This window comes from Camelina sativa, chromosome 4 (genome assembly GCF_000633955.1).
Source record: "Camelina sativa cultivar DH55 chromosome 4, Cs, whole genome shotgun sequence".
Lineage (NCBI taxonomy): Eukaryota > Viridiplantae > Streptophyta > Magnoliopsida > Brassicales > Brassicaceae > Camelina > Camelina sativa.
This window is the reverse complement of record NC_025688.1, coordinates 16,927,516-16,943,219: the sequence shown is the minus strand read 5'-3', so window position 1 is coordinate 16,943,219 and position 15,704 is coordinate 16,927,516. Positions and strand designations below refer to the sequence as shown.

The following is a 15,704-nucleotide window of genomic DNA, read 5'->3' as shown; positions in this document are numbered from 1 at the left end:
AATCTATGCTTCGGCACTGTGGCATGCTAGAGTTCCCTTGTTATGGTGAACAATTATCATGGAGAGGTAATCGTTGTAATAATCAGTTGGTTCGTTGTCGTTTAGATCGTGCGTTAGGCAATGAGGATTGGTACTGTTTTTTCCCACGTTCACAGGTCGAATATTTGGAGATGATTGGTTCTGATCACTCTCCCATTTTAGCTGTGTGTCTGAAAACAGTTTTAAGACGGAATAGGCAGTTTCGGTTTGATAAACATTGGTTAGGGAAGGATGGATTAGCAGGGGCGGTCGAGTTAGGGTGGAACCGTACAAAAAAATTTCGGACACCGGTCTTCGTGGATAAATTACTGAAATATCAGAATTCAATTTCTTGGTGGCGTAAAAATAATATTTCTCCTGGGCCTTCACTTATTTCTTCATTGAAGGCAGCTTTGCAAGAGGCGAAGATGGATGATGCAATCTCTCAGGCGAAAATACGAAGTATTGAAAGTAAATTAAAAGAGGATTACCGTGATGAGGAATTGTACTGCCTGTAGAAAATTAGGAAATTTTGGTTATGAGTTGGCGATAAGAATACAAATTTTTTTCATGCTTCTACTAAGCAACGGCGGGTGAGAAATAGGATAGTTGGTTTATTCGGTCCTGATAACGGTTGGGAGGAGTCCATATCAGGGATAGAAAATATCGCTTCAAACTATTTTGAGGATCTTTTCAAGAAATCGGATGTGTGGGGCATCTCTGAGATGATTCAGGAGATCTCTCCAATCATTACGGATATGATGAATAGGGATCTGATCACAGAGATCTCTGAGTCGGATGTTCGAAAAGCTCTGTTCGCCATGCATCCGGAGAAGACACCAGGGCCAGATGGAATGACGGCTCTGTTTTTTCAACGCTTTTGGCCTTCACTAAAAGGGGATTTGGTGGCCTTGGTTAAAGACTTCTTTCGCATGGGTTGTTTTGATCCACGCTTAAATGAAACTAATATATGTCTTATTCCAAAAATTAAGAGACCTCAGCGTATGGCGGAATTTATGCTGATTAGCCTCTGTAACATGAGTTACAAGATTATTTCTAAAGTCTTATGCTTTCTGTTGAAGCGGTTTCTACCGTCTCTTGTTTCGGAAACCCAATCGGCCTTTGTTTCTGGTCGTTTAATAACAGATAGTATCCTGGCTGCTCAGGAAATGTTTCATGGATTAAATATTAATCAACGCTGTCGCTCAGAATTTCTGGCGTTCAAAACGGATATGAGTAAAGCATATGATCGTGTTGTGTGGGATTTTCTGGAAGCGGTAATGGTTCGATTAGGTTTTGATAAAAAATGGGTTTCTTGGATTATGTGGTGTGTATCTTCCGTCTCGTATAGAGTCTTTCTTAATGGTCAGCCGCGTGGATCTATTTTACCAAAGAGGGGTTTGCGTCAGGGGGACCCTCTATCCCCGTATTTGTTTATACTTTGCACGGAGGTGTTGATCGCTAATATTAAAAAGGCTGAACGGGAGAATAAGATTACAGGTATCACACTATCTCGGGATTTTCTCACCATTTCGCATTTGCTGTTTGCGGATGATAGTTTGTTCTTTTGTAAAGCCGAGGCGACGAAATGCAAGACAGTTATGGAGATAATAGGGAATTATGGAAAAGCTTCGGGCCAAGAGGTTAATCTGGCGAAGTCTTCCATCATGTTTGGGAAGAGTGTCTTGTCTGATATAAGAACTCAGATAAAATCTGTTATTGACATTTCTACGGAAGGCGGTATGGGCTCTTATTTGGGTATTCCTGAGAATCTGCAGGGCTCGAGAACTAAGGTTTTCAGCTATGTTAACGAGCGTCTTGATGATCGGGTGAATGGTTGGTCTGCGAAGTATTTATCGAAAGGTGGCAAGGATGTTATGATTAAATCAGTTGTGTTGGCCCTCCAAACTCATGTTATGTCATGTTATAAATTGCCGCAGGAGATGACTTCAAAATTAACAAGTGCTATTGCACGATTCTGGTGGAAGTCTAATGATAAGGCACGGGGCTTACACTGGGTAGCTTGGGATATATTGTGTAAGGATAAATGTGAAGGTGGTTTGGGCTTTCGTGCTCTAGAGCAGTTTAATGATGCGATTCTAGCTAAGCAGTATTGGCGGTTAATTAACTACCCATCATCCTTAATGGCTAGGGTAATGCGAGGTCGTTATTTTAGGAATAAACATCCCCTTATGGCCAAAAAACCATACTCTGCCTCGTTTGCTTGGCGAAGTATTTACTCAACAAAACGTTTGGTGGAACATGGGGCAAGGGTGGTGATAGGCTCTGGGTGTAATACTTCTGTCTGGAGAGACCCTTGGATACCGGATAATCCACCGAGGTCAGCTACTGGTCGTGGCAAAGTGTTGCATCCTAATTTAATGGTTAACCATTTAGTTAACCCAGTTACTAAGGAATGGCATTTGCCTATTCTCGAGGAGTTCATGGATCTGGAGGAAATCCTGATTATTCTTAGTATGATGGTCAGTAAATCCTTTAAACCGGATAGATTAATTTGGCATTTCACAAAAATAGGGAAATATTCGGTTAAATCGGGCTACCGACTTGCACAAGATTTGATTAGGGAAGAGTAGTATGGACCGACGTGTACCGCCATTAGGGTACAAGCCTAGAAACTGGAAGTTCCCCCAAAGATTCAACGTTTCTTCTGGCAGATAGCTTCCGGTTCTCTTCCAGTGCTGGAACGACTTGCTCATCGGGGTGTGCGGTGTGATACCCTTTGTAAGAGATGTGATTCTGTGGTTGAAACTATAAATCATGCTCTTTTCGAATGTCCTCATTCGCGTAGGATCTGGGAGATGTCTCAGGTTTTACTACTTCCTGATGGATTCCCTTATGAGTCAGTATATTCGAATTTGGATTTTATTTTCTGGCGAGATCCTCTCAATCGGGAGTTCCAGATATTGGTTTCCGTCTACTTTGGATTTTATGGTCAATTTGGAAAGATAGGAATAAAAAAGTTTTTGAGGGATCACAGGCAGAGCCAATCGATGTTATTAATCAGGCTACTAATGATAAATTGTTGTGGGAAGAGGCCAAGTCCTTTTCCGCGGGAGTCCAGGTTCCTCCGGATATATCAGAACTCCCGAAATCCTCTTTTCGCTGCCAGGTCGATGGATCTTGGAAGGGTTCAGATCGTTTTATGGGGTTGGGTTGGTGGTACTGCAATGGTGAGGATCTGATGTTACTTTTGGGAGCACGGTGTGTAAGATGAAGCCCTTCCCCCCCCCCCCCNGAGTTACAAGCGTTGATTTGGGCTATGGAGTCTCTCCTCAATGTTGGTGTTAATTGTCAAGCATATGAGACGGATTGTGCAGAGTTAGTGGCGATGGTGCAGTCTCCAGATATGGTCATATATAGTAGATGGTTATAAAAAGGACATGTTAGAATTAATAAAATATCATTAAATTTGTGTTAGTACGTGTTAAATCCTCATTTTATTATTTGTCAACAATACTAATATTATAATATTTGACATATAAAATCAAGTTGATTTAACTAAGATTGTGTAAAATAATGAAATCATTAGGAAAGATGTGATTTAATCACAGCGTATAAATTACTTATTATGTATTTAGATCCCTTATTTTTTATAATAATTAAAAATCAAAATAGAATCTCAAATACAAAACAAAATAAACTAAATATAACAAACAAATGGTCATCAAGTGTATTGTGAATTAAAAAAATAATATAAACATTTAGCCGTACAAACACCCGAAATTTTATTTTAGTTATTTCTCTATTTACAAAACATCCAATATTTAACAAACAAATACAACATAAATATAAATAATAATAAAAATTATATGCACGCGTACTGCGGGTTAAAATCTTGTTGTATAATATTAAATAATATTTGGGAACAAATTTGTACTAGTATAATTTTATTTAATGCGTATTTACAATGCAAAATTAACTTTAATTTTTTTAAAAATCTATGTGATGACTAACATATTTTACACTGTTTTTACTAGACTTGAAATTTTTAGGTAAACAAAGAATGATTTTTAGTTTAATAAACAAAAATTTAAAAGCTATGTGCAGAAAAAAAAACATAAACATCTTTTTAAACGATATTATAAATTAGGTCTTTTTAAAATGTTGTTTCTAGTTTCGATATTTCAGTTTCACTTGTTGAATGCATATGAATTACAATCATTAATGATCTTTCATGCATTCTATTTTTTTATTTAGAATTCTTTATATATATTTTTAACGTTTTGAAATATTATATTTAGGTAATTAATGAATAAAAATAGTCAACTTATGTTACTGTATGTATATGTACCCTTTTTCATGACTATGAAATATAATTGCTCAAAAAAAATGAAATATAATTGTCATATGTTTCTATTATTCATAATACTAGGTTATAAACCCGCGCTACGCGCGGATATTCTTATATGATTTTGTCTTAAAAAAATTAGATTGAAAAATTATTTAACTAACTATACATTGACATTAAATATGCAAAATTATTATAACGTCCCTGTTGTAAATAGATGGCTACTGGAAAGTATCGAACCCCAACTCAAGTTTGAGTTGGTGCAGCTGTAATGGCAATAATCAGACTTTATTGTTTGGTGCTAGATGTTTTAGATTACAATCATAAGAAAGTGGATTCATCTAAATCTTCTTTCTATGCACAATACTTCAAATCTCACACTTGGTACAACCACATAAAAGCTTCAGCTCGATCGGACATCCTTACGATCTTTAAAAGATGCCCTCAATAACCCATCTTAGAACTGTTCATGTTTCTTAGCATAAATTGCACCACTTTCCATCAGTTAATTCTTATTGAAGCTTTCTCAGTTTCTATGGATTCTTGGTTTGTTGGCTCTGCACGTAACCTTTGTCTTCATCTTCCTTTCACTTTGTCTCTCTTCTTCCCCTTTCCCTTCCCAGATCTGACCTATCTTAGCTCCTCCACCACACTTGCCATAACCACACAACATGACTCCCCATATCCACCACGGTTTTACATACTATACACATATTTATAAACTTTTTTATGGTTAAAAATTAATGAAACTTATACTTTTTATAGAGTTTTAAATATTTAAACTTTCTATGAAATTTAAATATTTATATTATTTTTAAAATTCTGTTAGGTTTAAATATTTCTAATATTTAAACCTAACAGAATTTTAAAAATAATATAAATATTAGAAATATTTAAACCTTTTAAAAGTTTCAATAATTATAATATTTTAAATTTTTTAATTTTTAAAATTATAATATATTTGATATATTTTGATATTTGATAAAAAAATTATATATGATTGATATAGTTTGATGGGTTTATTTGATATATTTTGATAAAAATTATATATGATTGATTACGGTAATAAAATATTATCTCGTAAAAAAAATTAAAATTAGTACTAAGGAAAAAAATTAAAATATAAAAATCAGTTGTGTTATAAAATCAAATCTGATAAAAAAAATCATAAATTTAACTTGACGTCCAGGCGAGGCAAATCAAACTGATGACCTCACATATCCTAAACCATTTTCTTTGACCACCAGAAAAACGAAACAATTTTATAATCATGAATTTAACTCGTTTTTAATTTAATTGATCGCTACCACCTATGTTTTCGTGTTTTTTATTCAATGTTTTCTTATTCTTCATATTCTTTCTTGTCATTTTCATTGTCAAATTTTATGTTAATTGTCAACGTAACTTTTACCATTTGGTTCTTAGTTATACTCTTTTTCTTCTCCTTCATCGTCAACTTCTTCACATTCTTCCACTGAAAAACCTTCCGCATTCTTAATATAATTTGATAATATTTTTTTGAAACTGTTTAAAGTTTTAATTTGATCAAATAAAAAACCAGATCAAACCAAATAAAACTGTTAAACTTGGACGCCTGATAAATCAAGTTTTCCTGCTCATTCGTTGTTGGAAGCATATTAATCTTATTTATACTGGTTCTGAACCATTGTCTAAAAAGTTTCTAGTCGATGTGGGATATTATGCTTAGTTCTTTGATTTCCATAAATTTAAAATTTTCTTTTTTTCTAAAAAATTCTGTAAATTTAAAAAATGTTAATGAATGACATGTCAAATCATGATAGGTTGTTTAAAATAATTTTCAATATAAAAATTTTTGGAAATTGTATAAAATGTTAATAAGTGATATGTCAAATTTCTATTGGTTGTTTAAAAACGTACGTGGACGGATTTATGAGCTTATAGTTCCTATTTTTTATTAGTACAGATCAGAAACAAAGCGTGGCCAGTTACATCTTTGGATTGACATCTTTTACCAAAAAAAAAGTCTTTGCATTGACATTTGACATTGCTGTCTTCTCTTCTCTCTCACGATCTCCCGAGCTTCAACCCGCAGAAATCATGGTTTTGTTTTCGGATGGTCGCTCAACTTCCACCCACAGAAGGTACAGACGGTTGTCATGGTTCGTGCCCATCCATAGTTTCCGTGAAATTACCAGACGTGATCAAGGCCAAAGTTCGCACAGCCACAATGAGACTTACGCGGAGCCCAGTGAGATCGAAGTAAAAGAAGAAAAGCCAAGAGAGACACGAGAAGAATGGGTGATCTCGATCAAGGACAAGATGGATCAAGCACTTAGATACGACGCAACAAATAGCTGGGACAAGCTATGTATCTACAGAGTTCCATTTTATCTTCAAGAGAACGACAAAAAGTCTTACTTGCCTCAAACTGTCTCTATTGGTCCATACCACCATGGTAAGGAACATCTAATGCCCATGGAGCGTCACAAGTGGCGGGCAGTCAATATGATCATGGCACGTACCAAGCACAACATCGAAATGTATATTGACGCCATGAAAGAACTTGAGGAGGAGGCTCGTGCTTGCTACCAAGGTCCCATTGATATGAAGAATAGTAATGAGTTCACAGAAATGCTTGTTCTTGATGGATGCTTTGTTCTCGAGCTCTTCAAGGGAACAGTTCAAGGATTCAAGGAAATCGGGTTAGTGTTACTAAATTTTCCGGTTTATCGAGTTATCTCATATATATATATATATATATATAGCTAAATCGGTCTGATTTTTAAATTGTGTGTTGAATAGATATGCATCCAATGACCCGGTTTTTGCGAAGCGAGGATTGATGCATTCGATACAACGTGACATGGTAATGTTGGAAAATCAACTTCCTCTTTTTGTTCTCAACCGGTTATTAGGGCTACAGCCGGGTACACCGAACCAAACTGGTATAGTGGCAGATGTAGCTGTTCGGTTCTTCAAAACATTATTGCCAACAAGCAAGGCGCTGACCAAATCAGAAAGTTCGTTGGGCTCTCAGGGAAAATCCGATGAACTGACTGACAACGGCGGGTTGCACTGTTTGGATGTTTTCCATCGAAGTCTCATCCAATCTAGTGAGACAACAAATCGTGGGATTCCATATGAAGATATGAGAATGGTAGTAGTAGACAAACAACAACAACAACTGATACATTGTGTGACAGAACTAAGAGACGCGGGTGTTAAGTTCATGAGAAAAGAAACCGGCCAGCTTTGGGATATCGAATTCAAAAACGGTTATCTAAAGATACCCAAACTTCTAATCCATGACGGTGAGTTAACCGGTTTTTCTTCTCCTACTTTTCTATAGGCCATAACTCCATTATAAACTTATAAAAACCACCAAGGTCTCATGTGTTTCTTTGTAGGTACCAAGTCGCTATTCTCAAACCTTATAGCTTTCGAGCAGTGCCATACCCAGTCAAGCAACAACATAACATCCTACATAATCTTCATGGATAATCTAATTAACTCTTCTGAAGATGTTAGCTACTTGCACCACGCTGGTATCATTGAGCATTGGCTAGGGAGTGATGCTGAAGTTGCGGATTTGTTCAACCGGTTATGTAAAGAAGTGATCTTTGACCCCAAAGATGGTTATCTATCTCAACTGTCTGGCGAAGTGAACCGTTATTACAGTCGTAAGTGGAACTCTTTGAAGGCAACCTTAAGACAAAAGTACTTCAATAACCCTTGGGCATACTTTTCTTTTTCAGCTGCAGTTATTCTGCTAGTTCTCACATTTTTCCAAAGCTTGTTTGCTGTCTATGCTTATTATAAGCCACCTTCATAAATTTCATCTAATTTACAGTATTTCTGTTGTATTTTCTTCTATTAAAAATAAAACAGTGACGTTGCATGCAAAATTTGGATTCTCAAATAGGTAGAGCATCTGCATCGGTTAATAATATTTTTTAAATCTAAAAAAATTAAAATATTATTATTTAATTTAAAATACAATTTGGACCACTTACTACAAGACATGTAAGTATAAGAGTTTCTCATTCGCATACCTTCTTCTGCCAAACAAGAAACTCTGAAAAATTCTGTTTTATCTCTTTCATACTTTTTCTTTATTTCTTAAATTTTTAATTTTTAGAAAAGCTTTGAGAAATCACCGATAAACGTGGTCTTAATGCATTGAAAATCATTTTTTTAAGGTTAATTTTAGACTAATTATATTGTTCAATCATTAAAACGAAAATTTTAAACAGAAGAAAAAAAAAAGTAAACAGTTACTTGGATTATAGTAATGAACGTGGTGGATCGTGAGTGTAGAATTTTAAAATGGATTTCACATAGACAGTGACAATGTGTTGGTAAGGTCGAGGTTGATTGGGTTCTCTATGCTTGGAAATGGATTTGCATGCCTGAACACTAAATTTTAAACGGCATATTTAAATCATAAAGTTATGACTTTCTTGGATTCTTTTGGGTTTGCATGTCTGAACATTATTTTTGTTTGGTCGATTTTTTTTTTAAGGCATAATATCGAATACTCAAATCTTAATATATTATGAGACTTTGTCTTTTAATCAGAGCACCTCATCATTCATACGAGAATGGTGAAGTCGTGCCATGTGCCAAGTTTCCCATGTCTATGGTTGATAACATCTTAATTGGATTCTTCCTCCACAGTAGACAGGGAATATATAACCAAAGAATGTGACCGAAACAATAAAAGGAATAGCGTTTAAGATGCTCTCAAAAATCGGATTTCTCTCTTTTTAGGAAGAGACAAAATGACCAAAGAAAAGAGATGTTAGTCTGGATAATATTGTTATTGATATACTTGCTGCTTCTATTGAAATTTCGAGAGAAAATATAGTTTTTTTACTTTTTAACAAGAGTTAGGAGAATTCAAATCTCAATCGTAGTCAATAATCTATTATAGTCTTTTCTATAAGTGTAGTGAGCATTTTCTTTTCTTAATAAGAGTTTGAATGTTTCAATATCTCAGTAATCTCACTCCAAGAAATATATAAATTACATATATCAATTGTCACACGACTTTTAGAGTCTTTCTCTAATTAAGAGTTGTAGAAGAAACGTCAAACAAAAAAACATAACTCGCCGAGGCATTATATCCAATACGTTTAAAAATTGTTTAACACATTTTAATGTATAAGTATGATTAGATGTCAAACTTAGTAACGTGTGTATGCATAATAGCACATATGTATTATGTATAAATATAATTATGGTTGTTGTCATTACAGATCAAACATATCCATAAATATAAGCAACCAATCATAGTTTTAATCCAGTTGTTACATCTTTGCTTTTCAACTTTCTCTCCGTCACTCTCAATCTCCGGAAAGAACAAAAATGGTAATTCCTAATAACGAACCACCACCACCACAGCCGCAGCCGCCCCTTCCATTGGCGTTGCCACCTCTGCCGCCGCCACCACCACCTCTCCCGCCCCAGCTACCATTTGGACCGAATCTTCCTCTACAGCATATTATTATAAGAAGAAAAAGAAGAAGAAATTATCAACCACGACCGATGTTGATCTGGTACTTCCTCACCTCTATTATGCGCAAAAAACTCCAAATCCAAAACCAACGACCCGAAGAGACACGAGAAGAATGGGTGATTTGGATCAAAGACAAGATGAAGCAAGTACATAGAGACGACGCCACAACTAGCTGGGACAAGCTCTGTATCTACAGAGTTCCACACTCCCTTCAGAAAAACGACAAGACTTCCTACTTCCCTCAAACCGTCTCGCTTGGTCCGTACCACCATGGGGATGAACATCTCCAGCCAATGGACTATCACAAATGGCGTGCGGTCAATATGGTCTTGAAACGTACCAAACAAGGCATCGAAACGTATATTGACGCCATGAAAGAGCTCGAAGAGAGGGCTCGTGCTTGCTACGAAGGTCGTATTGATATGAGCAGTAACAAGTTCACGGAAATGCTAGTTCTTGATGGTTGTTTTGTTCTCGAGCTCTTCAGAGGAGCTGATGAAGGATTCTCGAAACTTGAGTAAGCATTCTGAATTACTGATACAAGTTGTCTAAACTTGTTGACTTTGATTTTTTTTTTTTTTTTAATTCTTTTGATGTTCTGTAGATACAATCGAAATGATCCCGTTTTTGCGATGCGAGGATCCATGCATTCTATTCGACGTGACATGCTAATGTTGGAAAACCAACTTCCTTTGTTCGTCTTAAACCGGTTATTAGATCTACAGCTCGGTACACCGAGCCAAACCGGTTTAGTAGCGATATTAGCAGTCCGGTTCTTCAATCCGTTAATGCCAACCTATATGCCATCAACTAAAATCGAGGACTCACAAGTAAACAATAAGTTCTTTAACCCAATTGCTGACAAGGACAAGGAAGAATTGCACTGTCTTGATGTTTTCCGTCGAAGTGTACTCCAGCCTAGTCTAAAACCGGAACCGAGGTTGTCGCGAAGTAGATGGTCTTGGAAACCGCTCGTGGCGGACAAGCGCCAACAACAACTGTTACATTGCGTGACGGAACTAAGAGAAGCCGGTATTAAATTCAAAAGAAGAAAATCCGACCGGTTTTGGGATATTCAATTCAAAAACGGTTGTTTAGAGATACCGAAACTACTTATCCATGACGGTAAGTTCACTTTTTTTTTCCCTTTTTATTAGTTTTATCAAAATCTTTTTTATCCATTACATTTTCAATTCTTGTTTTTACATTGTCGCTTAGGAATCATAATGGGATATTCATATGATATGAACAGTATGGTTTTTAATATTACGTACTAACCATATTTTACGTACATTCGAACGTGATATAGAAAATATATCAGAACCAAATTTTTTGCGACACGTAAAAACAATCTATGGTCTCTCGTGTTTTTTGTAGGTACCAAGTCTCTTTTCTCAAATCTTATAGCATACGAGCAGTGCCATATCGATTCAACCAACGATATAACATCTTACATAATCTTCATGGACAATCTAATAGATTCTGCTGAAGATGTTAGGCATTTGCACTACTATGATATCATCGAGCACTGGTTAGGAAATGATTCAGAAGTAGCTGATGTGTTCAACCGGCTATGTCAAGAAGTGGCTTTCGACCTCGAAAACACTTATTTATCTGTATTGTCGCATAAGGTGGACAGTTACTATAACCGGAAGTGGAATGTCGTGAAGGCAACCTTAAAACATAAGTACTTCAATAATCCTTGGGCGTACTTCTCTTTCTTTGCTGCAGTTATTCTGCTACTTCTCACATTATTTCAGAGCTTTTTCACTTCTTATCCTTATTTTAACCCACCTTCTTCATAAGTCATTATTATTTTCTAGTATCTTTAATTCGACTTGGAAAGTTTGTATGTTTTCACTCTGTTTTTCCTATTGTACCACAAAAAATTTATAAATAAAAAATAAAGAAATAATTGATTTCACTGTATTTTCTTGAAGCCATATGTTACTATGTTAGTACTACGAAAGATTATCCAATTCAGATATTGCTGTACTTAATTAACCAAAAATGTTTGTTGTACTTTATGGTCGTAGACGAACAAAAAAGGTCACGATAACTTTTTAATTGGTAAGTTGCAAAATCGTGGTAAACTTTGGATATTTCAAGCTGATCCTTGAAATATATTTCAAGATCATAAGAGTTTGGATTACGTCATAATCTCATCGTGACTTGAATAGATTAAATTAATCGAAGACTCAGAATTGTGATATTGAGCACTTTTACTTTAATTAATAAATACACCAATTGAACTAGTGAGGGACGAGTGTTTTTTAAGAGCCTTTATTTTATCAGGATTTTTATACGAATTACAAAAAAAACGTGGCCCGTCAAGGTGTTAGTTAATTAACAGCTCTATACAGTTTGACAAACTTATTAGTGTTTAAACAAAAAAGAAAACGTATTATTGTGTGCTGTGCATAAATCTTATGATTGTTACATCTTTGTTTTTCAACATTTTTCTCTCGCAAAGCTTCAACCAACAAAAATGGTGCGTATTCTTTCTTTTCCACCACCGCCTCCACCACCACCAACATTTAGATCAATTCCACCTCGGCGCTATTTCTTCAAAAGAAAGAACAGAACTCCACCAACACCACCCCCACCTCCACCGCGACCATTTGGACCGATTCTTCCTTGGCGGTATTCTGTCAAAAGAAGAAGAAACAATCCACCATCATCTTTGATCCAAAAAGACATGCTGACATGGTACATGATCACTCTCGTCATGCGCCAAAAACTCCAAACCCGATACCAGCAACCTGAAGAGACAAGAGAAGAATGGGTGATCTCGATCAAAGACAAGATGGAACAAGCACTTAGGGAAGACGCCACTACTAGTTGGGACAAGCTATGCATCTACAGAATACCTCAATACCTTCAAGAGAACAACACCAAATCCTATTTCCCTCAGACTGTCTCGCTTGGTCCGTACCACCATGGCAACAAACATCTCTTGCCCATGGACCGTCACAAGTGGCGTGCGATCAACATGGTCATGAAACGTACCGAGCAAGGCATCGAAATGTATATTGACGCTATGAAAGATCTTGAAGAGAGGGCTCGTGCTTGCTACGAAGGTCCCATTGGTTTGAGTAGTAACAAGTTTAGCGAAATGCTGGTTCTTGATGGTTGTTTTGTTCTTGAGCTATTCAGAGGAGCCGATGAAGGATTCTCCGAACTTGGGTTAGAATTTCGGGTTTATCCGGTTATTAATATAATGTAAAGCCGATATTATTTAAGATCCGGTTATCTAAACTGTTGACTTTGACTTTTTATGCATGTAGATACGATCGTAACGATCCAGTTTTTGCAATGCGAGGATCAATGCATTCGATACAACGTGACATGGTAATGCTGGAAAATCAACTTCCTTTGTTCGTTCTCGACCGGTTGTTAGAGCTACAGCTTGGTCTTCGAAACCAAACCGGTTTAGTTGCACAATTAGCAATTCGGTTCTTTAATCCGTTGATGCCAACCGACGAGCCGTTGACCAAAACCGACCAGACAAAACTCGAATGCTCACTGGAAAAGGATAAATTCTTTAACCCAATTGCCGACAAGGACAAGGGCGAGTTGCACTGTCTGGATGTGTTCCGTCGAAACCTGCTTCGGCCTAGTTCGAATCCAGAGCCGAGGTTATCACGAAGGAGATGGTCCTGGAAGACTCGTGTAGCGGACAAGCGCCAACAACAACTGATACATTGCGTAACAGAGCTAAGAGAAGCCGGTATCAAATTTAAGAGAAGGAAGACCGACCGGTTTTGGGATATTCAGTTTAGAAACGGTTATCTTGAGATACCCAAACTACTTATCCATGACGGTAATTTGAACTATATGTTACTACACTTCTTTCTATAGAATCCCATAACTCCTAAAAACTTACGTTACCATGGTCTTGTGTTTCTTGTAGGTACAAAATCTCTCTTTTCGAATCTTATAGCTTTTGAGCAATGTCATATCGAGTCGAGCAACGACATAACGTCTTACATAATCTTCATGGACAATCTAATAGATTCTTCCGAAGATGTTAGCTATTTGCACTATTGTGGTATCATCGAGCACTGGCTAGGAAGTGATTCTGAAGTTGCGGATTTATTCAATAGGTTATGTCAAGAAGTGGCATTCGATCCTCAACATAGTTATTTATCTCAGTTGTCAAATAAAGTCGACCGGTATTATAGCCGAAAGTGGAATGTTTTGAAGGCTATCTTGAAACACAAGTACTTCAATAATCCTTGGGCATATTTCTCTTTTTTTGCTGCACTTGTCCTGCTAGTTCTCACTTTATTTCAAAGTTTTTTTACTGCGTATCCTTATTTTAGGCCACCTTCTTAATTTCCATTATTATTCCATAGGTTCCTTCATTCAACTTGGAATGTTTGTATTATGTATTTTCCGAACATTTTTGTATACTTTCTTCATTCTATTGTATTGCAAAAGAATAAAATCAGAAAATAAACTAAACAGCACATGTTTCCCGTCACAACCAAACTAGTGCTTAAACTCCCAATTGGCTAAAAGCAACATCACTTTGCTTCACAACAAAACAGAGTCTGCAACTTTCACTTTTGGCTGCTTGAACAGCACACACATTATTACCGTTGTAGATAAGGCTGACTGCAGGTTTAACATTGACATTGGGCTTTGCAGTTTGGTTGTTGGGCTTGATAGCAATTGAGGTCTTGTTCAAAACAGAACTTGACTTGGTTGCAGACTCTGTTTTGTTGTGAAGCAAAGTGATGTTGCTTTTATTGGCTCTCTACACCAGTTTGGTACTCGATGCTTGCCAAAGAGTAGTATCCATCAGTCCGGATACTATAGAACTTGACATCCTTATAAGTTCTATTGATTCACGACTTCTCCAACTAAGAATGATGTTTAGATTTGAATTTGTTCCTAAACATTAATTAATGACCGTTGTCTATCAACAGTTATTCCAAAGTTTGACTCACTTTCCAAAATTAATAAATCATTTCTTTTTTTTTACCAAAATTTAATGTGACACCTTTTTAATCATCTGTATATACATTTTTTTGAGACATTTATGAAATAAATCCTAGAGTTAGAATTTATTTACAATTATGCCATTAATATTAGTTTTACAATTATTTTTTATTTTAAATAATATCAAATTTGGAATCTAACATAAGAAGATTTTCTCCTATTCAAATTTTCAAAAGTAGACCAACACCCATTAGTATTGAATATTTTATATTTAATTATCCATTCTCTAAAAAACCTATTGATAATAACTTATTTTCATTTGTTTGAAAGCCAAGTGACTAAACTGTTGATAGTAACTTTAATTTTTTTTAAAAAATTGGGGCCTGAACTGACACAAATTGTTAAAAAAAAATTTACTTCTTTACGGAAGTGTTTTTCAGTAGCTAATATATTAATATGTAGATTTTTTGATCCATACTAATAAGAAACAATTGATATAAATCAAACTTTACAAAAAAAACACTCCACCATTTTAATCGACTTGCACAACTATAAATACAAAGTGTTAAATGATATAGAGATAAAACAATCAAAATTACAAAGTCAAATTATAGTATACTCATATAATTATAAAATAGAATATATTATGTAATACTATTATCTGATTATCTCGACATTGTAAATGAAAAAGAAAAATCACAAAAAAATATATTTGTTGACTAAATTAAATTTAATGAATAATAAGGATATTCTAACTTGTATATAATAAACCACTACATGTAGACAATAGAAATTATACACTACAGAATCTATTGATATAAAACTATAGTAGATTAAAAAATACAAAATATATTATATACATATATAGTTAATATAATAAAGAAATTTTATTTTGCATTTCTAAAAAAAATATAGTCCCGCGGTGTACCG

At 35.4% G+C, this 15,704-nt stretch overlaps 3 protein-coding genes across 3 annotated transcripts; all 3 read left to right on the top strand.

Moving 5' to 3' along the window:
* Positions 6,287 to 8,141, top strand: LOC104780842 (UPF0481 protein At3g47200-like). The gene is made up of 3 exons (XM_010505385.1): positions 6,287 to 7,011; positions 7,112 to 7,620; positions 7,717 to 8,141. The coding sequence occupies exons 1-3, from the start codon at positions 6,407 to 6,409 to the stop codon at positions 8,139 to 8,141; spliced, it is 1,539 nt and encodes a 512-aa protein (XP_010503687.1). The 5' UTR covers positions 6,287 to 6,406.
* On the top strand, positions 9,610 to 11,697 carry LOC104780841 (UPF0481 protein At3g47200-like). The gene is made up of 3 exons (XM_010505384.2): positions 9,610 to 10,344; positions 10,432 to 10,952; positions 11,205 to 11,697. The coding sequence occupies exons 1-3, from the start codon at positions 9,677 to 9,679 to the stop codon at positions 11,630 to 11,632; spliced, it is 1,617 nt and encodes a 538-aa protein (XP_010503686.1). The 5' UTR covers positions 9,610 to 9,676; the 3' UTR covers positions 11,633 to 11,697.
* Positions 12,296 to 14,165, top strand: LOC104780840 (UPF0481 protein At3g47200-like). The gene is made up of 3 exons (XM_010505383.1): positions 12,296 to 13,013; positions 13,115 to 13,650; positions 13,741 to 14,165. The coding sequence occupies exons 1-3, from the start codon at positions 12,316 to 12,318 to the stop codon at positions 14,163 to 14,165; spliced, it is 1,659 nt and encodes a 552-aa protein (XP_010503685.1). The 5' UTR covers positions 12,296 to 12,315.

Excerpts from the sequence above, each read along its gene's own strand:
- LOC104780841 (XM_010505384.2), top strand. The coding sequence starts at position 9,677 with ATGGTAATTCCTAATAACGAACCACCACCACCACAGCCGCAGCCGCCC. Across the intron at positions 10,345-10,431 it reads GAAGGATTCTCGAAACTTGA|ATACAATCGAAATGATCCCG; the intron begins GTAAGCATTCTG and ends GATGTTCTGTAG. Across the intron at positions 10,953-11,204 it reads GAAACTACTTATCCATGACG|GTACCAAGTCTCTTTTCTCA; the intron begins GTAAGTTCACTT and ends TGTTTTTTGTAG.
- LOC104780840 (XM_010505383.1), top strand. The coding sequence starts at position 12,316 with ATGGTGCGTATTCTTTCTTTTCCACCACCGCCTCCACCACCACCAACA. Across the intron at positions 13,014-13,114 it reads GAAGGATTCTCCGAACTTGG|ATACGATCGTAACGATCCAG; the intron begins GTTAGAATTTCG and ends TTATGCATGTAG. Across the intron at positions 13,651-13,740 it reads CAAACTACTTATCCATGACG|GTACAAAATCTCTCTTTTCG; the intron begins GTAATTTGAACT and ends TGTTTCTTGTAG.
- LOC104780842 (XM_010505385.1), top strand. The coding sequence starts at position 6,407 with ATGGTTTTGTTTTCGGATGGTCGCTCAACTTCCACCCACAGAAGGTAC. Across the intron at positions 7,012-7,111 it reads CAAGGATTCAAGGAAATCGG|ATATGCATCCAATGACCCGG; the intron begins GTTAGTGTTACT and ends TGTGTTGAATAG. Across the intron at positions 7,621-7,716 it reads CAAACTTCTAATCCATGACG|GTACCAAGTCGCTATTCTCA; the intron begins GTGAGTTAACCG and ends GTTTCTTTGTAG.